The 27048-nt window shown below is 41.9% G+C and overlaps 1 protein-coding gene across 1 annotated transcript in view; it reads right to left on the bottom strand.

Moving 5' to 3' along the window:
- Positions 1-14028: 14028 nt before the first annotated feature.
- LOC106604925 (receptor expression-enhancing protein 2) overlaps positions 14029-27048 on the bottom strand; it is a 47829-nt gene continuing 34809 nt past the window's right edge. Inside the window, exons 7-8 of the mRNA XM_014200065.3 lie at positions 19604-19776; positions 14029-18320 (exon numbers count right to left, since the gene is read on the bottom strand). Coding sequence (XP_014055540.3) covers positions 18231-18320; positions 19604-19776 — 263 coding nt within the window. The 3' untranslated portion in view covers positions 14029-18230. The remainder of the gene's footprint in view (positions 18321-19603; positions 19777-27048) is intronic.

The following is a 27048-nucleotide window of genomic DNA, read 5'->3' as shown; positions in this document are numbered from 1 at the left end:
CATTGCGTTGGACAGCCAAATCCTTAGATTTGGGCAAATAGAACCATAGAAATCGAAATGCCAGTCTAGTTCTGGTTCGACAGCTGAAGTTGTACTCTACACACTACTGATGTTGATTTGTTAGGTAAACCTGTAGGCATACTGTCTTTATAAGCACATCAATATGATATTTACAGCTAAATTGTTTTGTCTTTGCAACCCGAACACATCCATACATTTTTATTTACTGCTGATTTATCTACACTCAAGCTGGGCGCTGTTTGTCCAACGTCCACATGTAGCCTACACCAGTAGGTATATTAGTTCTGAGATTTGTCTCCCGGGGAAAGATCTAACAGCGGACATAAGGCGGGACAAAACTAGCCAGTTATAGAATATTGCGTTGTAGAACAGCTGAGCTGACTGAAGACCACGGGCATTCAACTTGCAGTAGTTGATATCGTTTCCACAGTAACATGTATTTACATGATGTGAAAGGTTGAAACTAATTTGCAAGCTACTTTCGAAGCAAGGTGTTGTAGACCGAATGTCTTATGAAACACATTCCAGACACTGGCTCTTGCTAACTTGCCATAACTGATTTGACAGAGAAATATCAGATAACTGAAGCTGGCTATCCAACCTATCACCAAGCTATGCTAGCTAACTGCTGTGAGCTTGGCTAAACACAAGGTCAGCACAGGCTTTACCTACACACAGAACTGAATTAGCTGACCATCCTGAGATGGCGAGTCAGTCAGGAGGGGAGAAGTCCTCAACTTCAAAACTTTGCTCTCTCCATAGAAAAGATAGCGCAGCTTACCGCGCTGTACTCACCACTGCACTTGTTTGTTGTGATTGAATGGCAAAGACACACCCAAGAAACACCCCCATTAAATCAAACCCCAAAGATAACTCTTGTTTGCCAAATCAGGACCTTTAAACACATTTCATTACACCTATTTTTCTCTGTCCCTTTTCTCTCACAGCCCTCTTTCTCTCTCTCTGACTCACTGACTGATGTTAGTTGGCAGTAGGTGTTGCGTGGCCCTCCACAGCAGAGCCCAGTGGTTGATGGGATAGGACAGAGCAGACTACAATACCGTAACTCCACTACATGATGCCAAGAGCAACCAGAAGGTCTCGAAGTTTCCAGAAACAAAACTATTCAACCAGATACACCCTGGCATATTGACCTTACCCTACAAACATAACTACAAACACCCAACGCACATATACACACGCAAACACCTCTGAACTTTAGACAAATAGGTCTTGACAATCTGACCCATCTCCTTAGCCCATTGCCAACACCCTTAAACACTAGTGAACACACACGCACACACACGGTATGGAGCTTGACACGTTGCATAAGCCGTCACTGAGCATCTCTCTCCAATCCGTAGTGTAATGGTAACAGTAACTTCCACCACACCGCACTGAACAGGCATTAAGGTGCAGTTCTAGGAAGTCTATGGCCTACTAAACATGGCTTTGCCATGTGATGGCTTGTGGGGTATTTTTAAATGATAAGAAACACAAAACTTGGCTTAGATCTTAGTTGGTAGGTTGTGGACAATGTTTTTGGGAGTAGAAATCTTTTAGGTAAAGGTTAGTTAGACTAAGAAACAAAAGATGGTGCAACATACAAAGTACCCATTTACCCTGTTCTTGATCCAAACTTCCTGGTAATACAGAGAATAGACTGTGAGAGGGGACTCGTTTCATCATTCCAGAGCAGACACTTGTTAGGGACTTTGTCCAACATAGTGGATATGGGGGATAGCACATGCCAGGGTATATACCGCCACCTAGAGTCTACATCACTTCCCTTCCAACTCATCTCCATTTTCTCTCCCATTAGCACAGAACGCCACCCAGCGTTCACTCCACAAACTGAGTGATGTGCCCCGGAACTGAGGCTTGGGTGATTCAGTCAGTACAGAACTGTATTTTCACTCATTCACTCTTTTATGATATTATAAGAGTTTGCACTACTACGAATGGTCCTAAACTATGAGATCATTTTGAGCAGAACCACTGTATCGTAGAGCTGTTATGTACAGTTGAAGTCGGAAGTTTACACGCACTTTAGCCAACTACATTTGAACTCAGTTTTTCACAAATCCTGAGATTTAATCCAAGTAAAAATTCCCTGTCTTAGGTCAGTTAGGATCACCACTTTATTGTAAGAATGTGAAATGTCCGAATAATAGTAGAGAGAGTGATTTATTTCAGCTTTGTCCATTGTCCATTTGGAAGATCCATTTGCGACCAAGTTTTAACTTCCTGACTGATGTCTTGAGATGTTGCTTCAATATATTCACATAATTTTCCAGTCTCATGATGCTATCTATTTTGTGAAGCGCACCAGGCCCTCCTGCAGCGAAGCACCCCCACAACATGATGCTGCCACCCCCGTGCTTCACGGTTGGGATGGTGTTCTTCGGCTTGCAAGCCTCCCCCTTTTTCCTCCAAACATAACGATGGTCATTATGGCCAAACAGTTCTATTTTTTGTTTCATCAGACTAGAGACCATTTCTCCAAAAAATACAATCTTTCTCCCCATGTGCAGTTGCAAACCGTAGTCTGGCTTTTTTATGGTGGTTTTGGAGCAGTGGCTTCTTCCTTGCTGAGCAGCCTTTCAGGTTATGTCGATATAGGACTCGTTTTACTGTGGATATAGATACTTTTGTACCTGTTTCCTCCAGCATCTTCACAAGGTCCTTTGCTGTTGTTCTGGGATTGATTTGCACTTTTCGCACCAAAGTATGTTCATCTCTAGGAGACAGAACACGTCTCCTTCCTGAGTGATATGATGGCTGCGTGGTCCATGGTGTTTATACTTGCGTACTATTGTTTGTACAGATGAACGTGGTACCTTCAGGCATTTGGAAATTGCTCCCAAGGATGAACCAGACTTTTTTGGCTGATTTCTTTAGATTTTCCCATGATGTCAAGCAAAGAGGCACTGAGTTTGAAGGTAGGCCTTGAAATACATCCACCGGTACACCTCCAATTGACTCAAATTATGTCAATTAGCCTATCAGAAGCTTCTAAAGCCATGACATCATTTTCTGGAATTTTCCAAGCTGTTTAAAGGCACAGTCAACTTGTTGTATGTAAACTTCTGACCCACTGGAATTGTGATACAGTGAATTATAAGTGAAATAATCTGTCTGTAAACAATTGTTGGAAAAATTACTTGTGTCATGCACAAAGTAGATGTCCTAACCGACTTGCCAAAAATATAGTTTGTTAACAAGAAATTTGTGGAGTGGTTGAAAAACGAGTTTTAATGACTCCAACCTAAGTGTATGTAAACTTCTGACTTCAACTGTAGTTCCTCTTTCATACACACTCACACAAATAGCCCACTGGGCACAAACTGGTTGAATCGTGTAAGCGTAATTTGTCAATGTATTTTACCTTGGAATCTACTTGGAAAACACATTGGATTTGAAAAAAGTAATCAACGTAATCTGTTGTTTTCAACCACGTAATTCGGTCATCATAGTAACCAAATTTCAACATAGACAAACCTTGCATAAAATATGTTGAATTTGTACCTTTAAAACAATGTCAGATCTTCAATGTTATATCCACTATTAAAATGTTTTAATAAATATAGGCTGGGCAGCAACCCCTACTGGAGAACTCGTCCATCTACAGCTACCCTTTGGTCTCTCATACAGAGTTTTAACCAAGCCCAGCTTAGCAATGATATTTGTCACTGACTATTACCAATGTGCTATCATGAGAACGATTGTCGCAAGATCTCCACTTAAAAACTAAATAGATCCACTGTTGTTATCGAAGTCATTCCAAAGGGTAGGTTTAATAATCCAAATACTATTGACCGGGGGTTATTTTGACCCCAGAGTTATATTTTTGATCATAGCCCAAAGGTGGTATATAAAATTCTTAAAATATTCATGACTTTGCCAACTACTTCTTAATCCAAGTCATTGCTTAGTGTTTCTGTATCAATAAAGACTTTTAAAGACAAAATTCAAGACCTTTGGGGTCATTTAATAGATAGGACCTTTACCTGAATCTTGGTTTCTCTGGAGACATAATAACAAGCTATACATACCATCAGGGGGTCGAAGAGGATCTGTATCGGTGATTTGGACCAGATAGACAGATCATTTGCACATATATAGCTCCCAATTTACTCGCCTAAGATTTTCTATACCATGTATTGTATGACTGTGTAAAAAAACAAAATTACCTTATTTTTGTACAATCTGCCAATGGTATAAAACGTCTGCCAATGATAGAACTGCAATACAGAACTCGGATACACTCTGAATCTACACAGAGAGCTGTATTGGTGTGAATTCTCCGAAAAGTGTTTTTTCTAGGGCAATTATTTAAAATTATTTATTTGAAACCAGGTTTCTATGGAGATATAATATTAAGTTCTACATATTATCAAAGGGTGGTGGGGGACCTGTATGAGTGATTTTGACCAGATAGACAGATCACCTGCAGAGGTGGAGCATCATATGTACTTACTTGCCTACAGTTATAACTGGTTATAACTAGGTATGACTGTGTACAAAACCTAAATTACCTTACATTTATGCGTAGTTGCAGTCAAAAACGCTCATAAGTCTGTCAGTGGTATGAATACTTGGTAAAACTGTAATACAGAAACTAGCTACCCTCTAAATGTACACATAGTGTGTTATTGATGTGTATTCTTCAGAAAAAAATATTATAGAGGAAATGTTATATAAATACCAGAATTCCTGTAATTTCTTCCAATATTCTATATGTGCAAATTGTTATGATATTTGGGTTGATATAACATTTGGTTTGAATTGACTGAGGATTTGGCCATTCTTTTTTAACTATCCTGCCATAGGCCCTACCACTCCCCATTGTTTCACTAGCAGCGATGCTAATGGTGGCTGTGTGTTAAGAAAAAAAAGAAAACTAAGCCATATTTATGGGCAAGTATATTTCAAATGTGTGTGTACCACCCCTTTAAACGGCAGTCATTTTTACCACATGACAAACTTATTATTTATTGAGTTGTGCAGAGAATATGCAAATTCATTGGACGTTAGCAAAAATAACAATTATTTCTTTATTTATTTTTGATAACATTGTATAAATGTCGAATTATGTTTTGATAAGAACTAGGTTGATATTTTACTATTATAGTTGCTTTTTCGGATCAAAATTACCCCAGTGGGTAATCGATGTATGTATTGACTGACCTTTATGTCTTAAAGTAATGATAAACTATTGTTTCTCTTTGCTTATTTGAGCTGTTCTTGCCATAATATGAACTTGGTCCTTTACCAAATGAGGCTATCTTCTGTATACCCCCCTACCTTGTCACAATACAACTGATTGGCTCAAACGCATTAAAAAGGAAAGAAATTGCACAAATTCACTTTTAAGAAGGCATTCCAGGTGACTACCTCATGAAGCTGGTTGAGAGAATGCCAAGAGTGTGCAAACCTGTCTTGAAGGCAAAGGGTGGCTACTTAAACAAATCAAAATATATTTGAGATTCTTCTAACACTTTTTTGGTTAATACATGCTTCCATAAGTGTTATTTCATAGTTGTGATGTCTTCACTATTATTCTACAATGTAGAAAATAGTCAAATAAAGAAAAACCCTTGAATGAGTAGGTGTGTCCAAACTTTTGACTGGTATGGTATGGTACTACTGTATGTTAGTAGTATGAGGGTTAACAGAGCTAATGACATGTGACCCCTCATATATCATCAATTATGCTAAGTAGGCTTACAGTGCATTTGGAAAATATCCAGACCCCTTGACAATTTCCACATTTTGTTACGTTACAGCCTTATACTAAAATTGATTAAATTGTATATTTCCCTCATGAATCTACACACAGTACCCCATAATTACAAAGCAAAAACTGTTTTATATTCCATTTACATAAGTATTCAGACCCTTTACTCAATACTTGTTGAAGCACCTTTGACACCGATTAGTGTCTTCTTGGGTATGACGCTACAAGCTTGGCACACCTGTATTTGGGGTGTTTTTCCCATTCATCTCTACAGATTCTCTCAAGCTCTGTCAGGTTGGATGGGGTGCGTTGCTGCACAGCTACTATCAGGTCTCTCCACAGATGTTCGATCAGGTTCAAGTCCGGGCTCTGGCTGGGCCACTCAAGGACAATCAGAGACTTGTCCTGAAGCCACTCCTGCGTTGTCTTGGCTGTGTGCTTAGGGTCGTTGTCCAGAGTCTGAGGTCCTGAGCGCCCTGGAGCAGGTTTTCATCAAGGATCTCTCTGTACTTTGCTCCGTTCATCTTTCCCTCGATTCTGATTAGTCTCCCAGTCCCTGCTGCTGAAAAAACATTCCCACAGCATGAAGGTGCCACCACCATGTTTCACCATAGGGATAGTGCCAGGTTTTCTCCAGATGTAACGCTTGACATTCAGGCCAAAGAGTTCAATCTTAGTTTCATCAGACCAGAGAATCTTGTTTCTCATGGTCTGAGAGTCCTTTAGGTGACTTTTGGCAAACTCCAAGCGGGCTGTCATGTGGCTTCCATCTGGCCACTCTACCATAAAGGCGTGATTGGTGGAGTCCTGCGGAGATGTTTGTCCTTCTGGAAGGTTCTCCCATTTCCTCAGAGAAACTCTGGAGCTCTGTCAGAGTAACCATCGGGTTCTTGGTCACCTCCCTGACAAAGGCCCTTCTCCCCCGATTGCTCAGTTTGGTCAGGCGGCCAGCTCTAGGAGGAGTCTTGGTGGTTCCAAACTTCTTACATTTAAGAATGACGGAGGCCACTGTGTTCTTGGGGAACTTAAATGCTGCAGAAATGTTTTGGTACCCTTCCCCAGATCTGTGCCTCAACACAATCCTGTCTCGGAGCTCAACGGACAATTACTTCGACCTCATGGCTTGGTTTTTGCTCTGACATGCACTGTCAACTGTGGGACCTTATATAGACAGGTGTGTGCCTTTCAAAATCGACTCCAATCAAGTTGTAGAAACATCTCAAGGATGATCAATGGAAATAGGATGCGCCTGAGCTCAATTTCGAGTCTCATAGCAAAGGGTCTGAATACTTATGTAATTAAGGTATTTCTGATATTTGTAATAAATGTGCAAACTTTTCTAAAAACCTGTTTTTGCTTTGTCATTATGGGGTATTGTGTGTAGATTGATGAGGGGAAAAAATGATTTAATCAATATTAGAATAAGGCTGTAACGTAACAAAATGTTGAAAAAGGGAAGTGGTCTGAATTATTTTCAAATGCACTGGATGTATTGATATGTAGCTATGTGTGCCATTTTTAAATGTATGTAGTTCTGTTCTTGAGCTGTTCTTGTCTATTAATGTTCTCTATTATGTCATGTTTCATGTTTTGTGTGGACCCCAGGAAGAGTAGCTGCTGCTAATGGGGATCCTAATAAAATGTAAATAAAAAATTAACTAAATACTTTCCACGACCTATTGGATAACTAAAATCTTCATACATGCTGCATATTCATTTATTAAGGTTGAAAACTGAAGATTATTTTTAAAATGGAACTGCTTCCTAGAAACAACATCTCTGATTATAAACGCCCTATGTAGCATCGATATAAGTCTGAAACATAAATTATAATTTCAACATTACTACAAAGTGTAAATACGATAATTTGTTCCATAAATTCAGTCTTGTCCAAAACAAGATTTGGGTATGGATGGGTTGGGTGTGGATTATTTACATGCCCACATTTGCTAATGATGTCCAATTGCCTAGAGACAATAAATTGCCGTCTGTCCCCAGCTGCCATGTATTGTGGACATGTTGTCAAGTCTGCAACGCACTCAAATGGGCTTCCATAAAGTTGGTGCAAACTTCTAATGCATTCAACAATATTGCGCAAGATGGCATGGAATGGATTACATACAACAAACGTTCGACATGATTGCTGTGTCCGGTGTGTGGTGAGTAGTTAGCTAGCCAGTTAGCTAACTATGATACCAAAGATTTTGATTAACCACAGACCACAGCTTGTTGTTTCCAATAGATACACACGGCGAGGCATGGCTTAACGTACCCCGAGGAGGGTACGGCCAAAGGGTACTCCGGTTACTACTATGTTAAATTGCCTACTTTACTCATAACCCGACAACGACGGCAGTATTTTTTAAAATTATAATAAACATTTTGGTTGGTCATTTTTACCATACTTCCACGATGTCTTAAATCAACAAACTACATCATACCTAAAAACACTTAGTCTAAACGTAAAAATGTTACCATGAACAGAGACTGTCGCATTGAATGTATGTCACGATTATCAGCCAACGAGATGATTCCAACAGACTTTCTTCAACTAGCTAGTTAACCCTGCTTTTAAGATGCCGAAAAGTTGTTGTGTATCATTTTGTTAGACGAACTTCATGGTTTCAGGCTATTACACCGCAATGATGATGGAAAGCAGTGAGCTCCAGTTACACGATTCATTTACAGTATCTCACAAAAGTGAGTACACTCCTCACATTTTTGTAAATATTTGAGTATATCTTTTCATGTGACAACACTGAAGAAATTACACTTTGATACAATGTAAAGTAGTGAGTGTACAGCTTGTATAACAGTGTAAATTTGCTGTCCCCTCAAAATAACTCAACACACAGCCATTAATGTCTAAACCGCTGGCAACAAAAGTGAGTACACCCCTAAGTGTACTCAGGGGGTTTAGACATTAATGGCTGTGTGTTGTGTTATTTTGAGGGGACAGCAAATTTACACTGTTATACAAGCTGTACACTCACTACTTTACATTGTAGCAAAGTGTCATTTCTTCAGTGTTGTCACATGAAAAGATATACTCAAATATTTACAAAAATGTGAGGGGTGTACTCACTTTTGTGAGATACTGTATCTGTGTTCGAAGCACTTTATCACCGGTAAGTCGCTAACACTTATTTGTATCTAACTAGCTATGCGTATTGATAAAGCTAACTTGATAGCTTGTAGTACGAACTAGTACGCTGTATCTGTCCAAATAACGACTATAATATTCTTATGCATTTGTATATTACTGACCTATTCACTGGACATGCTACCTGTCCCAGACCTGCTGTTTTCAACTCTCTAGAGACAGCAGGAGCGGTAGAGATACTCTCAAAGATCGGCTATGAAAAAGCCAACTGACACTTACTCTTGTGTTACTGACTTGATGCACCCTCAACAACTCTATGATTATTATTGTTTGACCATGCTGGTCATTTATGAACATTTGAACATCTAGGCCATGTGCTGTTATATAATCTCCACCCGGCACAGCCAGAAGAGGACTGGCCACCCCTCATAGCCTGGTTCCTCTCTAGGTTTCTTCCTAGGTTTTGACCTTTCTAGGGAGTTTTTCCTAGCCACCGTGCTTCTACACCTGCATTGCTTGCTGTTTGGGGTTTTAGGCTGGGTTTCTGTACAGCACTTTGAGATATCAGCTGATGTAAGAAGGGCTATATAAATACATTTGATTTGATATTATGCAAACCTGGAGATTCCACCAAGCAGGTGCAAATATCACCAAATGCTGCTTTATTTGGTAGGGTTGTCTCCCCAGCTGGTCTATGGCAAGTTGAAAGGACATATAGGCAAGCCAACAAGAATCAACTTTTCTAAATAGCTAGACAGTTCAAGGGCAGGCAAAGACTGGAAGAAGTAATGCAACATATCTAAGACTAGCGAATTAGGCTGAGATTAGCTAACCGGTGAAAAAGCTAGGGTTAAACAAACATACAGTCAATAATACAGTAGGAAAAAAGTCTATATACATTGTGTGCAAATGAGGTAAAATAAGGGAGGTAAGGCAATAAATAGGCCATGGTGGCGAAGTAATTACAGTATAGCAATTAAACTATGGAATGGTAGATGTGCAGAAGATGAATGTGCAAGTAGAGATACTGGGGTGCAAAGGAGCAAGATAAATACAGTATGGGGATGACGTAGTTGGATGGGCTACTTACAGATGGACTATGTACAGGTGCAGTGATCTGTGAGCTGCTCTGATAGCTGTTGCTTAAAGCTAGTGAGGGAGATATGTGTCTCCAGCTTCAGTGATCTTTACAGTTCAATCCAGTCATTGGCAGCAGAGAACTGGAAGGAAAGGCGGCCAAAGGAGGAATTGGCTTTGGGGGTGACCAGTGAGATATACTTGCTGGAACGTGTGCTACGGGTGGGTGCTGCTATGGTGACCAGTGAGCTGAGATAAGGTGGGGCTTTACCTAGCAAAGACTTGTAGATGACCTGAAGCCAGTGGGTTTGGCGACGAGTATGAAGCGAAGGCCAGCCAACGAGAGCATACAGGTCGCAGTGGTGGGTAGTATATGGGGCTTTGGTGACAAAACGGATGGCACTATGATAGACTGCATCCAATTTGTTGAGTAGAGTGCTGGAGACTATTTGTAAATGACATCGCCGAAGTCGAGGATCGGTAGGATGGTCAGTTTTAAGAGGGTATGTTTGGCAGCATGAGTGAAGGATGCTTTGTTGTGAAATAGGAAGCCGATTCTAGATTTAATTTTGGATTGGAGATGTTTAATGTGAGTCTGGAAGGAGAGTTTACAGTCTAACCAAACACCTAGGTATTTGTAGTTGTCCACATATTCTAAGTCAGAACCGTCCAGAGTAGTGATGCTGGATGGGCGGGCAGGTGCAGGCAGCGATCGGTTTTAGAGCATGCATTTAGTTTTACTTGCATTTAAGAGCAGTTGTGGAGGCCACAAAAGGAGAGTTGTATGGCATTGAAGCTCGTCTGGAGGTTAGTTAACACTGTCCAAAGAAGGGCCAGAAGTATACAGAATGGTGTCGTCTGCGTAGAGGTGGATCAGAGAATCACCAGCAGCAAGAGCGACATCATTGATGTATACAGAGATGAGAGTTGGCCCAAAAATTGAACCCTGTGGCACCCCCATAGAGACTGCCAGAGGTCTGGACAACAGGCCCTCCAATTTGACACACTGAACTCTATCAGAGAAGTAGTTGGTGAACCAGGCGAGGCAATCATTTGTGAAACCACGGCTGTTGAGTCTGCCGATAAGAATGTGGTGATTGATGGAGTCGAAAGACTTGGCCAGGTCGATGAATACGGCTGCACAGTATTGTCTCTTATCGATGGCGGTTATGATATTGTTTAGGACCTTGAGCGTGGCTGAGATGCATCCATGACCAGCTCTGAAACCAGATTGCATAGCGGAGAAGGTACGGTGGGATTTGAAATGGTCGGTAATCTGTTTAACTTGGCTTTCGAAGACCTTATGAAGGCAGGGTAGGATAGATATAGGTCTGTAGCAGTTTGGGTCTAGAGTGTCTCCCCATTTGAAGAGCGGGATGACCGCGGCTACTTTCCAATCTTTGGGAATCTCAGATGATACGAAAGAGAGGTTGAACAGGCTAGTAATAGGGGTTGCAACAATTTCGGCAGATCATTTTAGAATGAGAGGGTCCAGATTGTCTAGCCCGGCTGATTTGTAGGGGTCCAGATTTTGCAGCTCTTTCAGAACATCAGCTATTGTCCCCAGCACAAGGTGCACCTGTGTAATGATCATGCTGTTTAATCAGCTGCTTGATATGCCACATCTGTCAGGTGGATGAATTATCTTGGCAAAGGAGAAATACTCACTAACAGGGTTGTAAATAAATGTGTACACAAAATTTGAGAGAAATAAGCTTTTTGTGCGCATTACATTTTTTGGGATCTATTTCAGCTCATGAACGCAACACTTTACATGTTGTGCATATAGAAAACCAGTCAAAAGTTGGGAGACACCTACTCATTCAAGGGTTTTTCTTTATTTGACTATTTTCTTCATTGTAGAATAATAGTGAAGACATCAAAACTATGAAATAACACATGGAATCATGTAGTAAACAAAAAAGTGTTAAACATATATTTTAGATTCTTCAAAGTAGCCACCCTTTGCCTTCATGACAGCTTTGCACTCTCGGCATTCTCTCAACCAATTAACAGGTGTGCCTTGTTAAAAGTTAATTTGTGCAATTTCTTTCCTTCTTAATGCATTTGATCCAATCAGTTGTGTTGTGACAAGGTAGGGGTGGTATACAGAAGATAGCCCTATTTGGTAAAAGACCAAGTCCATATTATGGCAAGAACAGTTCAAATAAGCAAAGAGAAACCACAGTCCATCATTACTTTAAGACATGAAGGTCAGTCAATCCGGAAAATTTGAAGAACTTTCAAAGTTTCTTCAAGTGTAGTCGCAAAAACCATCAAGCGCTATGATCTGTCACTCATGACAAATGCCACAGGAAAGCAAGACCCAGAGTTACCTCCGCTGCAGATGATTACGTCATTAGAGTTACAAGCCTCAGATAGCAGCCCAAATAAATGCTCACAGTGTTCAAGTAACAGACATCAACTATTCAGAGACTGCTTGGATCAGGCTTTCATGGTCAAATTACGGTAAAGAAACCACTACTAAAAGGACACCAATAATAAGAAAAGACTTGCTTGGGCCAAGAAACACGAGCAATGGTCATTAGACCGGTGGAAATATGTCCTTTGGTCTGAGGAGCCCAACCACAGTGTCCTTGTGAGATGCAGAGTAGGCGAACGGATGATCTCTGCATGTGTGGTTCCCACCGTGAAGTATGGAGGAAGAGGTGTGATGGTGCTTTGCTGGTGACACTGTCAGTGATTTATTTAGAATTTAAGGCACACTTAACCAGCATGGCTACCACAGCATCCAGCAGCGATATGACATCCCATCTGGTTTGGGCTTAGAAGGGACTATCATTTGTTTTTCAACAGGATATTGATCCAACACACCTCCAGGCTGTATAAGGGATATTTGACCAAGAAGGAGTGTGATGGAGTGCTGCATCAGATGACCTGGCCTCTACAACCACCCAACCTCAACCCAATTGAGATGGTTTGAGAGGAGTTGGACCGCAGAGTGAAGGAAAAGTAACCAACAAGTGCTCAGCATAAGTGGGAACTCCCTCAAGACTGTTGGAAAATCATTCCAGGTGAAGCTGGTTGAGAGAATGCCAAGAGTGTGCAAAGCTGTCAAGGCAAAGGGTGGCTACTTCAAATAATCTAAAATATATTTGGATTCTTTTTAAACACTTTCTTGGTTACTACATGATTCCATGTGTTATTTATAATTTCTCTCTTCACTATTATTTTACAATGTAAAAACTCTTGAATGAGTAGGTGTGTCCAAACTTTTGACTGGTACTATATTAGAATGGAATTAGCAGATCTTGAGATGGCTAGTCAGTCAGGAGGGGAGGCGTCCTGCGCTTCAAACCTTCTCTCCATAGCAAAACTAGCTTAGTTTCTCACTGTCACTAAGTTACTCACTACTGTCCTTGTTTGCTGGTGATTGAATGGCAAAGACGCACCCAAGAAACACCCACATTAAACCACACCCCAAAGACAACTCTCGTTTGGGCTTCAGTAATGGTCTCTGCATTTGTTATTAATGAGCACCAGAAGAAACAAAACGCAGATTCATGAGCGCAGTTCACCTCATGCATTCCAAGATTTAAAGGTGATCTTTAAAGAAGGATGAAAGTAACATTAAACAAGCTGCAATATGCAGACATCTCCATTTCCTGGTTGCTAAAATAGTTAACCTGATTTCAGTTTGTGACATTGTAAAGAATCATTATACCATCTAAACTGCTGCGAATTATAACCAAAAATATATTTTCAGCTGGTGTACAAAACTGAAAGTAAAAGATGTAAAAACATAACTTAATGGGAAGCATAGAAAAAGCACACATAGGACAGATCTACCACTTCGTAGACTTGCTTTCAAAGAGAATGACAGATCTACACGTGCTTCTACACCTGCATTGCTTGCTGTTTGGGGTTTTAGGCTGGGTTTCTGTACAGCACTTTGAGATATCAGCTGATGTAAGAAGGGCTATTTAAATAAATTTGATTTGATCTATAACTCATATTTCTACATTTGGAAGTTACCCAAAATGTTACATATAAATACCTTTTTAAATAGAATCCTTTTTTTGGAATTATTGGCAATAAGGTAAAATAATAGAAAACACAAGATAGATAAGGAGTGTAATATGTTTTCTTTATTAGTAGCAGTTATTGGTACATGACTGTCATCCTTAATTACAGTGGAGTATTGATAGTTGGCACAAACAATATTAATATCCAGAATATTCTCACAATGAGACTTCCTGTACACAATAATACTGATTCCACACAAAAATAAATATCAAAAAAATGAAATTAACATTAAAATGTCAAGTAATGTTGTCATGACAACTAGAAAGCATTCAATAGGGTGTGCCATCTTTTCTTCAGTGCAAACTGCAGCAAATTAAAACAGAATTGAAAAAAGTACACAATCGAATTGCCTTCGTGGAATATGCAGCCAGCCTGATAGAAAGGGCGGAGCAGACATTGTAAAAGACAGCTTGGGGCTACATGAATTCAGTTTGGACATTACCAAAACACAACATTTTTGGAATACCAGACTGAGAAATTCCCATTCTGAGCAAATTCCTACAGGACTGGGACAAGGAAATAAACTGTTATTGGTCGTTCACTGACAAATTAAAATGCCTCTTCTTGAGACAGAAAAATCGAGAAGAGATAAAAAATAAAAAACACAAGTAGCACTCTTCACAGCATAAGATTTTACAGAGGGGTTGAGGTGCCTCCTCTTAAGGAAATCCAATATGATTTAATTTTAAAACCCCAAAAGAAAAATACAAAATCAAGTCTTAAAAAGCAAAAAAAGAAAAATCTATGTATTCATGAAGTGTAAGGCAAGCAAGCTATTTTATACAATCAGAAAATTACTTTTACATAGTATATACACATGTAAGTAACTTCAAACACTTCAGTATCTCTAAAACAGTTGGAGTATGTCCCCCACTACTGGTTCAAATTAGTGTCACGCTGCAGACAGCAGCAACACACAAGTGCAGTAGTCTCATGCTTTCAATTTAGACTCATTAAAGGTAACTCCAAATAAAACCTACCCAAAGCAAAAAGGAACCCATAAAGCACGCCCAGTCCAAAAATCAACTCCTTATGTTCCAATTAACCCAACACACTCCTAGATATGAGAGGATCAGATGGGTGTAAGACAAAGCACAACATGGTGGAAACTCAACCTAACCTACAAGGAAGCTAGATGGTGCTCTTATCACATTGTTTTTTAGCTAATCCCATGCAATCCTTTGCACTCAACCACAGTATCCAGGGGAGATTGACAAGAAGTGTCTGAGGGTAGGGACATGGTTAGGGTTAGACTTCAGACAAGGACTAATCAAGGGCATTGATTAGATGCCCTAAAGAAGACTAGTAAAATAAAAACACCTGTATTCTATGTATGTATGTATGTATGCATGCATGCATGTATGTATGTATATTTTTATTTTAAGTAAAACACTAGCAGGGCACATCATTTTAACAGCTTTAGACACTACTGGAAGATCATTTATCCACAGTATCCTTACATCTATCTAACAGGGGTAAGCCAGTTTCCACCATGTTTGAGGTGGCTACTGTCAGAGGACGAGGATATGCTAGTTTAGCTGCTCTCCTTATGGTTCAGAGAAACTATGATATGATCGAGACCCTAGATTAACAGACATCTGGGCCCCGTGTCCTTAAAGCGTCTCAGTGTGGGAGTGCAGATCTAGGCCCTTCAGATTTGATTCCTTGATATGATTATACGGACAGGTAGAGTCGTGATCCTAGATCAGCACTCCTACTCGGAGAGACACTTTGTGGATACGGGCCCAGAAATAGAGATATCAGTCATGGATAACTAACCTATTTGGATACAAGTAGTGTGTGACGTAAGTCATATAATCTACAATAGTTGACAACACCTAGTGTGACAATTTAGGACTACGATAGTAGTTGATCCCTCAGATATTTCACTAGTCAGACTGGGGTGCTCACCCAGGTAAGAGCCAGACAGCCTGAAAGTCTTCCTAATAGGGTACAACACCACCCTGACACCGCTAACGCTAACGTCCCCACGTCCTGTGTGTCCGCCAATTTAGAGTAAACAAAAAATAACCCGAAAGCACAAGTCTAACACAATTCAATTAAAAAGTTTGTACGTAAGACACAGGAGAGTATAGCTAGGCTAAGCGCTGCAGTGTAAGACATTGATGGTTATAATATTATGATGATTATGCTTATCGGTTCTGTGGTTGCCATGGCATCATAATGTAGCCTAGGCAAAGAGCTCTGAATTTTTGTATTTATTTTGTGGGTTTTGACTGCTCTATGTCCTGTGGTCTTGACTCTCAGAGTTGCAGGATTGTGATGAAAAGTCTATCTTTTGGCTTGATAGCTAGCGGTTTGTCTGGATTGAAAATAATCCGGCTTTTTGTTTGATCCGTTTGGAAGTATTACAGCAAGGACTGCATTCTGTAGCCAGAGGTAGCAGAGGAAATTCAGGGACTGTTGAGGGAATGCTCCTAACCACTGCTAAGATGTAGTGGCTTTTCAGCAGCAGTAGCCTCACTCAGGCGGGCGCTACATTCCTGACTCCAATAGAGTGACTGACCATTCAGAAAAGCAGGTGGTGCGCTGTTGTAGAGCTCTGGGCCCGTTTTTTTTTTATTTTCAGACCGTCTTCATTTCTCCTTGGCTGTCCCGTTGATGCCCTCTGTCCTCTGAACCTACAATGACTTTCCAGCCCAAATTGCCTCAACTTCATCCCAAAAAAACAGCAATTTTCAATCTCCATCATTTCAATGTTTCACTTGTTATGCACTTTGAGATGCTTTGAAAAGCACTATACAAGTTTTTTTTTTAAAGAAATGTATTTATCTTTAACCCAAGTATGCCCAGGTCTACTGTGTAGCATAGGCCTACTATGTACTGTCTGTACATTTGAGTCATTTAATAGGACCGTTAACTTTGTCATCCTCAATGATTTTAAACGCATTATCAACGTGTGGTTGTATTGAGTTTTAAATGAATCAAATAAATGTTTGTGATTATAAGTGGTCATAGAATGCTAAATGGCATTCTGGCTCTATGCAGTTGGGTCAACAGAGAGGAAGGGGAAAAAACAGAGGTGTGGTCATGTTCCAAAAACACACACCAATGCACAGACAACACTCACAAAAAAGGTAATGACGCCTGAATCTGTGCGTCTTTCTGCTGGACTTGCTGTTCTGCACAGAGTGAGGATGGGTGGAGTTGTTCAGAGGTAGCGGAACGGAGAGGGGGAACACACCGATCTAGTCGTCGCTCTGCCAGCGCCTGACCAAGTGTTTAATCAGTCTCGATGGGCACTACTGCTCCACAACAGCAGAGTTATATGATATGAGAAACCTTGGCATGGGCTTAACACAGTTCGAGACCTAAGTGCTCCCAGAATGTCCGCTTTTCAGAGACGACAATACCACCTCCACGTACAGACAGACTTCCCAAAGGGGATAGGGGCCTGGCCCTATAGACAGAGGTGAGACTGATCTCTGTAGTAGGGACATGTTGAGCAGAGCTAGTCTGTCCGGTCCACAAGTCTTTCGCAGCCCCCTCTCTCTCTCCTCTCTTCCCTGGCCTCCCTGCTCTCTCCTCCAGACATGCCTAGTCCACTATAGTACATTCCCCTACATGGCAGCCTCAAACTACCTTCCAATAGAGAGTAGATAACATACTGATTGGAATGCTGCCCTTAAAACACTGATCTAAGGCCAGTTTAGCATTTCCCTTCACTATGGATAACATAAGGACTCAGGCAGGGTAAGCTGATCCTGAGAAAGAATGCGTCTCCAATAATCCAGCAGGAATCTCCTGGCAAGACGCAAAAGCCCTCGCACAGTGAGTGAGTTGAAGAGACATGGTGGATGCCCTATGCTCCCAAAGGGCCCAAGAGGATTAAGTCAATCCAGTGTGAGGCCTTGGATAGACTCAACACAGAGAAGGCTGTAAACAGTACAGGAGGAAGGAAGCGACATTTTCAGTTCAGTTAACAGGCCATCACTGCCATTACCTCAAACAAAACATGCACTTACATACACTGATGTCAATGACTATACAACCTAAAATGTAAGCAGCAGGTCAAATAAAAAGTGCTGTTGACATGAAGCTGGCCATATATATATATATTAAAACTAAACCTGTGAGTTGAAATTAAGCTGGGCATATATAGTAGAACTAAACCTGTGAGTTGCGCTTAACTGGCAAGAGTGACTGTCCAGAGGTCCTTGGCTGTGTCTGTGTGTGTAGTAGCGTACAGTAGGGTGTAGATCGGGACAGCAGATACAGGTATCATTGGGACTCGCCGTTGTTGCTGGCTATAGCTGTGGTGGTAGTCTTCTTCTTTGGCATCTTTTTCACCGTCTTAGTAGTAGTAGTCGTCTGACAGGAGGGAAGAGAGGCAAGGAGTTTACCGAAGAGAAAATTTGAAAAATAAAGAAATGACAACAGAGCTTTAAAAAAAAGCGTCTTAAGTGGGTACACAGCTCGCACAAGAGCCGTCTAACAACCTACACACCGCATTCCTGAATAAGTCCACGGCGCGCACACAAAATCTCCCTACACACAACCATGTACTATTGCGCCGTATATACAGTGCCTATAGAAAGTCTACACTCCCTTGAACATTTTAAGGCAGCAAAATGGGGAATGTAAAAAAATAAAATAAAAAGGGATTCAATTAGATTCTTACACAACCAACTCCACATTTTCAAAGTGAAAGAAAGTTAAAGAACTTCCAAATACATTTCTACAAATCAACTGAAATATCATAACTGAATAAGTCTCTACCCCATGAGTTAGTACTTGGTGGAAGCACCTTTGGCAGCAATTACAGCTGTGAATCATTTAAGATTTTGCACAACTCTTAGGCCAACCCAGTATATTCATCGTTTTTGTCAAAATCGCTCATGCTCAGTAAATTTGGTTGGGGATTATTGTTGGACAGCGACGTCACATTTATTTCAGCACCCAAAGAATAGCTCCAAATGACAGAACAATGTCGTGTGTAATTGAGGGCTATTCTTCGAGTGCTGAAATCTGTCATTTTCGACACTTCATTTTATGTGACGTCGGAGCTCCAGTAGGTCCACATTAGCCGCTGCTAAACTCCATCGTAAACCATGGAGGTGAATTATTCTTTTTTTTATAATAAATAAATAAAATTGGTTAGTGCTGGAGTAGAGTAGGATAAGGTTTCCCCTTACACACTGATCTAAGGCAAGTTTAGCATTTCCCTCCACTACGATTAAAGACTCAGCTGATCGTAGAACTGGGTCCAGGGCAGCTTCTACACAGCTGCTGGAGAAGGCGAGAGTGAGGAGCTGATATTCATACATGGTAATATGTGAGAGTATTTCTATTGGAGGATTATACAGTTAAACTGTGGGTGACCCTGTGACTTGCACACACTTAAACATAATAGTTGTTAAGAGTGGGGCGAGACTGTATTGGCTTCATCGAGGGTTGTGCTGTGACTCCTCAAAACAGAGTGGTATGTGCACTTTCCCCTCTTTTTGATTTCCACATTTACACTCACAATACTGGCACGCACAGCCAGTGCACTTAAAACCATCACTTTTCTGACTCTCCTCAGTGCAGAAGAAGCAGTCACTCTGTCAGAAATAATGCATAAGCCCCACTTCACTCTGTGTGTGATCCCCTACCTCGGTCTTGGCAGCGGCAGGTTTTTTGGTTGCCTTGACGCTGGCCGTGCGTTTCACGGGGGCCTTCTCCACGACGTCCTCGTCAGAATGCTCCGTGGTGATGCTCCTGGTGTCCGATTGGTCCGAGCTGTGCTGCGATGATTCGTCAAGATGAGGAACCACAGAGGAACGAGCTGTGGGATTGGACAGAGGGATTGTGGGCTGTCATGAGTGAAATCATCATCATCATCTTCGTCACATTCCCACTAGTGTGCCAGGGGTGTATTCGTTAGTTGAACACCGTAGCCATTTTTTGGGGTTACGGACATATTCAATCTCTCCCTATCCCAGTCCGCTGTCCCCCACTTGCTTCAAGATGTCCACCATTGATCCTACCCAATAAAGCAAAGGTTACTGAACTAAATGACTATGGCCCCGTAGCACTCACTTCTGTCATCACGAAGTGCTTTGAGAGGCTAGTTAAGGATCATATCACCTCTACCTTACCTGACACCCTAGAACCACTTCAATTTGCATATCGCCCCAATAGATCCACAGACCATGCAATCGCCATCGCACTGTACGCTGCCCTATCCCACCTGGACAAGAAGAATACCCATGTAAGAATGCTGTTCATTGACTACAGTTCTGCTTTCAACACCATAGTACCCTCCAAGCACATCATTAATCTTGGGGCCCTGGGTCTGAACACAGCCCTGTGCAACTGGGTCCTGGACTTCCTGACTGGCTGCCCCCAGGTGGTGAAGGTAGGAAACAACACCTTCACTTCACTGATCCTCAACACAGGGGCCCCACAAGGGTGCATGCTCAGCCCTTCCTGTGCTCCCTGTTCACCCATGACTGCATGGCCACGCACGCCTCCAACTCAATCAAGTTTGCCGATGACAACAGTAGTAGGCCTGATTACCAACAATGACAAGAGCCTACAGGGAGGTGGTGAGGACCCTAGAGGAGTGGTGCCAGGAAAATAACCCTCTTCCTCAACAAAACGAAGGAGCTGATCATGGACTTCAGGAAACAGCAGAGAGCACACCCCTATCCATGTCAACAGGACCGCAGTGGAAAAGGTGAAAAGCTTCAAGGCATACACATCACTGACAATTTGAAATGGTCCACCCACACAGAGTGTGGAAGGCAGTGCTTCTTCAACCTCAGTAGGCTGAAAAAAATTCAGCTTGGCCCCTAAGAACCTTTTCCAGATGCACAACTGAACGCATCGTGGTACGGCAACTGCACCGCCCGCAACCGCAGGGCTCTCCAGAGGGTGGTGCAGTCTGCACAACGCATCACCGGGGGCACCCTGCCTGCCCTCCAGGACACCTACAGCGCCCGATGTCACAGAAAGGCCAAAAAGATCATCAAGGACATCAACCACCCGGGCCACGGCCTTTTCACCCCACTTCCATCCAGAAGAAGTCAGTACAGGTGCATCAAAGCTGGGACCGAGAGACTGACAGTCTGATGGCCTTGATAGAAGCTGTTTTCAAACAGCCATCATGAGCCGGCTACCACCCGGTTACTCAACCCTGCACCTTAGAGGCTGCTGCCCTATATACATAGACATGAATTCACTGGTCACTTTAATAAATAGTACACTAGCCACTTCATTAATGTTTACATACTGCTTTACTCATTTCATATGTATAGTGGCAAGAAAAAGTATGTGAACCCTTTGATATTACCTGGATTTCTGCATAAATCTAAGTCACAACAATAGACAGTGTGCTTAAAACACACATTGTATTTTTCTTGTCTATATTGAATACATAATTTAAACCTCCACAGTGTAGGTTGGAAAAAGTATGTGAACCCCTAGGCTAATGACTTCTCCAAAAGCTAATTGGAGTCAGGAGTTAACTAACCTGGAGTCGAATCAATGAGACTGGAGATTTTAGAGCTGCCCTGCCCCATTAAAAACTCACAAAATTTGAGTTTGCTATTCACAAGAAGCATTGCCTGATGTAAACCACGCCTCGAACAAAAGAGATCTCAGAATATTAAGAACTATTGCCTTGCATAAAGCTGGAAAGGGTGACAAAAGTATCTCTAAACAGTCAGTCCACGGTAAGACAAATTGTCTATAGAGAAATTTAAGCACTGTTGCTACTCTCCCTAGGAGAAGCCGTCCTACAAAGATGACTGCAAGAGCACAGCACAGAATGCTCAACGGGATTAAGAAGAATCCTAGAGTGTCAGATTTTACAGAAGAATCTGGAAGAAGCTAACATCTGTTGACAAGTCTACAAGACGTACACCATGGAAGAAGCCACTGCTGTCCAAAAAAACTAAAATATTGCTGCACCTCTGAAATTTGCAAAAGTGCACCTGGATGCTCCATAGCACTACTGGCAAAATATTCTGTGGACAAATGAAACTAAAGTTGTGTTTGTAGGTTTGCACATTTTTGGAGAATATTCAGAGGTGGAAACTTCCCGTTGGAATTAACATTAACACCATTTAAAATGTATATGTTTTTTTACCTTATCATAAGTAGACAATTGGAAATGATTAAATCCTTCCAATAGAAAAATGTTTCGTTACGAATTGAACTTTAACCTGTTAGGGCTAGGGGGCAGTATTGACACGGCCGGATAAAAAACGTACCCGATTTAATCTGGTTACTACTCCTGCCCAGTAACTAGAATATGCATATAATTATTGGCTTTGGATAGAAACTTTAGGGTGTTTTCTAAAACTGTTTGAATGGTGTCTGTGTATAACAGAACTCAAATGGCACGCCAAAACCTGAGAAGATTCCATGCAGGAAGTGGCCTGTCTGACAAGTTGTGTTTCATCTTGGCTCTTTTTATTGAAGACGTGACACTTCCTACGGCTCCCATAGGCTCTCAGAGCCCGGGAAAAAGCTGAACGATATCGAGGCAGCCTCTGGCTGAAACACATTATCGCTTTTGGCAAGTGGCCGATCAGAGTACAATGGGCTTAGGCGTGTGCCCGAGTCGACTGAATGCTTCATTTTCTTTCGTCTGTTTACCTAAACGCAGATTCCCGGTCAGAATATTATCGCTTTTTTATGAGAAAAATGGCATAAAAATTTATTTTAAACAGCGGTTGACATGCTTCGAAGTACGGTAATGGAATATTTGGAATTTTTTTGTCACGAATTGCGCCATGCTCGTCACCCTTATTTACCCTTTCGGATAGTGTCTTGAACGCACGAACAAAACGCCGCTGTTTGGATATAACTATGGATTATTTTGAACCAAACCAACATTTGTTATTGAAGTAGAAGTCATGGGAGTGCATTCTGACGAAGACAGCAAAGGTAATAACATTTTTCTTATAGTAAATCTGACTTTGGTGAGTGCTAAATTTGCTGGGTGTCTAAATGGCTAGCCCTGTGATGCCGTGCTATCTACTGAGAATATTACAAAATGTGCTTTCACCGAAAAGCTATTTTAAAATCGGACATATCGAGTGCATAGAGGAGTTCTATATCTATAATTCTTAAAATAATTGTTATGCTTTTTGTGAACGTTTATCGTGAGTAATTTAGTAAATTCACCGGCAGTGTTCGGTGGGAATGCTAGTCACATGCTAATGTAAAAAGCTGGTTTTTGATATAATTATGAACTTGATTGAACAAAACATGCATGTATTGTATAACAATGTCCTAGGGTTGTCATCTGATGAAGATCAAAGGTTAGTGCTGCATTTAGCTGTGGTTTGGGTTTATCTGACATTATATGCTAGCTTGAAAAATGGTGTCTGATTATTTCTGGCTGGGTACTCTGCTGACATAATCTAATGTTTTGCTTTCGTTGTAAAGCCTTTTTGAAATCGGACAGTGTGGTTAGATTAACAAGAGTCTTGTCTTTAAAATGGTGTAAAATAGTCATATGTTTGAAAAATTGAAGTTTTTGCATTTGAGGTTTTTGAATAACGCGCCACGGGATTACACTGGCTGTTACGTAGGTGGGGCGATTTGGTGCCACCTACCCTAGAGAGGTTAAATGAGTTCACTCGTCACATGGGATGATTTCACTGAACAAAATAAATATTGAATGATCCGTCTCCCAAAAACATTTAACATACATCTGTAAAATGATAGTTTTTAAACTAAAGCTCTGGTGGTTTTCCTCTCAGGCTTCCATGTCTTCTCCCTGGACCTCCTCAATGTCCACCTCTTGAACATCCAACTCTGAGGCTTCATCTTCAATGTCACTTTCCAACCTTGAGGATGGCTCATTGTCAGGCTCAAAAAGCCTCAAATTTGCTCAGATGGCCACCAATTTTTCAACCCTTGTATTGGTCAGCCTGTTGCGTGGTTTGGTGTGTGTTCCCAAACAAGGACCAGTTGCGCGCTGAGGTGACTGATGTTGGTGGGATTTGGAGGATGGAGGCAACAGGGGAAAGAGCCTCAGATCCACAAATTCCCTTCCTCCAGGTGGCTGATGAGATATGTTGGCACAACTGCCATATTGCATCTCCATCCCAAAGCCCTTGCTTGGAAGTGTACTTCGCCAGACTGCCAAGAACCTTGCCCTCATCCAGGCCAACGTGGCGAGAAACAGTAGTGATGACACCATAGGCCTTGTTGATCTCAGCACCAGACAGGATGCTCTTGCCAGCATACTTGGGGTCCAACATGTACACTGAGGTGTGTATGGTCATTAGGCAGAAGTCTTCATGCTTTTTGATGTATTTCAGAACTGCAGTTTCCTCTGCTTGGAGCAACAGTGAAGTGGGCAGGGCAGTACGGATTTATTCTCTTACATCTACAATCAGAGTCTGAACATCAGACAGGATGGCATTGTCTCCCTCAATCCGTGCAATGGCTACTGCTATAGGTTTCAGGAGTTTCAGGCTGCTTCCCACTCTCTCCCAAAATACATCATCCAGGAGGATCCTCTTGATGGGGCTGTCCATATCGGCAGACTGTGATATGGCCATTTCTTAGAGCAACTCTTTCCCTCCAGGAGACTGTCAAACATGACGACAACACCACGAGAGGAAGGCAGACATTTTATGTGTCCAACCTAGTGATTCTTTGTTCATTTATTTGCCTTGTTTGTAACTTCTTTCTTTTACATAATGTTGCCGCTACCGTCTCTTATGACCGAAAATAACTTCTAGACATCAGGTCTGCGATTACTCACCATGGGACAGCGGAATCTTTTTTTCCTTTCACGACTGACGAGCCCGACGTGAAGGATATACTGCTTTCTCGGGAACAGGCCCAGATCCCCGCGATTTGCGTGTAGAGGTGGAGAAAAAAAGGGGCCAAAAGGCAGGCTGCCTTCTGAGAATTCTTAGGCGACGAATAAACCCCCACTTCCCTCCATTCTGCTAGCCAACGTGCAATCATTGGAGGATAAAATCGACGAGCTACGCGGAAGATTAAACTACCAACAGGACACTAAAAACTAACATCTTATGCTTCAAAGAGTCGTGGCTGAACGATGACACTTTCAACATACAGCTTGCTGGTTACACGTTACACTGGGAGGATAGAACAGCGGCATCTGGTAAGACAAGGGGCAGCGGACTATGTATTTTTGTAAATAACAGCTGGTGCACGATATCTAAGGAAGTCTCGAGATATTGCTCACCTGAGGTAGCGTATCTCATGATAAGCTGTAGACCACACTATCTACCAAGAGAGTTTGTGTCTGTATTTTTCGTAGCTGTTTACTTACCACCACAGTCAGGCTGGCACTAAAACAGCATTGAATGAGCTGTATTCCGGCATAAGCAAACAAGAAAACATTCACCCAGAGGCGGCGCTCCTAGTAGCCGGGGACTTTAAGGCAGGGAAAATTAAATCAGTTTTACCAAATTTCTATCAGCATGTTAACGTGCAACCAGAGAGAGAAAAAAAATAATAATAATTCAAAAAATATATATAAAAAAATAAACTCTGGACCACCTATACTCCACACACAGAGATGCATACAAAGCTTTACCTCACCCTCCACTTGGCAAATCTGACCATAATTCTATCCTCCTGATTCCAAGAAAAAATGAAAGCAGGAAACACCAGTGACTAGTTCAATAAAAAAGTGGTCAGATGAAGCAGACGCTAAGCAACAGGACTGTTTTGCTAGCACAGACTGGAATATGTTCTAAAATTCCTCCGATGGCATTGAGGAGTACACCACATCAGACACTGGCTTCATCAATAAGTGCATCGATGACGTCGTCCCCACAGTGACCGTACGTACATAGCCCAACCAGAAGCCATGGATTACAGGCAACATCCACACTGAGCTAAAGGCTAGAGCTGCTGCTTTCAAGGACAGGGACTCTAACCTGGAAGCTTATAAGAAATCCCGCTATGCCCTCCGATGAATCATCAAACAGGCAAAGTGTAAATACAGGACTAAGATTGAATCGTACAACACCGGCTCTGACACTCGTCGGATGTGGAAGGGCTTGCAAACCATTACAGACTACAAAAGGGAAGCACAGCCGAGAGCTGCCCAGTGACGAGCCGATCAGACGAGCTAAACTACACTGCTCAAAAAAATAAAGGGAACACTAAAATAACACATCCTAGATCTGAAAGATTATTTCAATCTTAAAATACTTTTTTCTTTACATAGTTGAATGTGCTGACAACAAAATCACACAAATAAATCAATGGAAATCCAATTTATCAACACATGGAGGTCTGGATTTGGAGTCACACTCAAAATTAAAGTGGAAAACCACACTTCAGGCTGATCCAACTTTGATGTAATGTCCTTAAAACAAGTCAAAATGAGGCTCAGTAATGTGTGTGGCCTCCACGTGCCTGTATGACCTCCCTACAACGCCTGGGCATGCTCCTGATGAGGTGGCGGATGGTCTCCTGAGGGATCTCCTCCCAGACCTGGACTAAAGCATCCGCCAACTCCTGGACAGTCTGTGGTGCAACGTGGCGTTGGTGGATGGATATAACCAGACATGATGTCCCAGATGTGCTCAATTGGATTCAGGTCTGGGGAACGGGCGGGCCAGTCCATAGCATCAATGCCTTCCTCTTGCAGGAACTGCTGACACTCCAGCCACATGAGCTCTAGCATTGTGTTGCATTAGGAGGAATCCAGGGCCAACCGCACCAGCATATGGTCTTACAAGGGGTCTGAGGATCTCATCTCGGTACCCAATGGCAGTCAGGCTACCTCTGGCGAGCACATGGAGGGCTGTGCGGCCCCCCAAAGAAATGCCACCCCACACCATGACTGACCCACCGCCAAACCAGTCATGCTGGAGGATGTTGCAGGCAGCAGAACGTTCTCCACGGCGTCTCCAGACGCCGTCACATGTGCTCAGTGTGAACCTGCTTTCATCTGTGAAGAGCACAGGGCGCCAGTGGCGAATTTGCCAATCTTGGTGTTCTCTGGCAAATGCCAAATGTCCTGCACGGTGTTGGGCTGTAAGCACAACCCCCACCTGTGGACGTCGGGCCCTCATACCACCCTCATGGAGTCTGTTTCTGATCT

Source organism: Salmo salar, chromosome 05, assembly GCF_965601325.2.
Source record: "Salmo salar chromosome 05, fSalSal1, whole genome shotgun sequence".
Taxonomy (NCBI): domain Eukaryota; kingdom Metazoa; phylum Chordata; class Actinopteri; order Salmoniformes; family Salmonidae; genus Salmo; species Salmo salar.
Note: the sequence above shows the minus strand (reverse complement) of the source record. Positions and strands in the feature narration are given on the sequence as shown.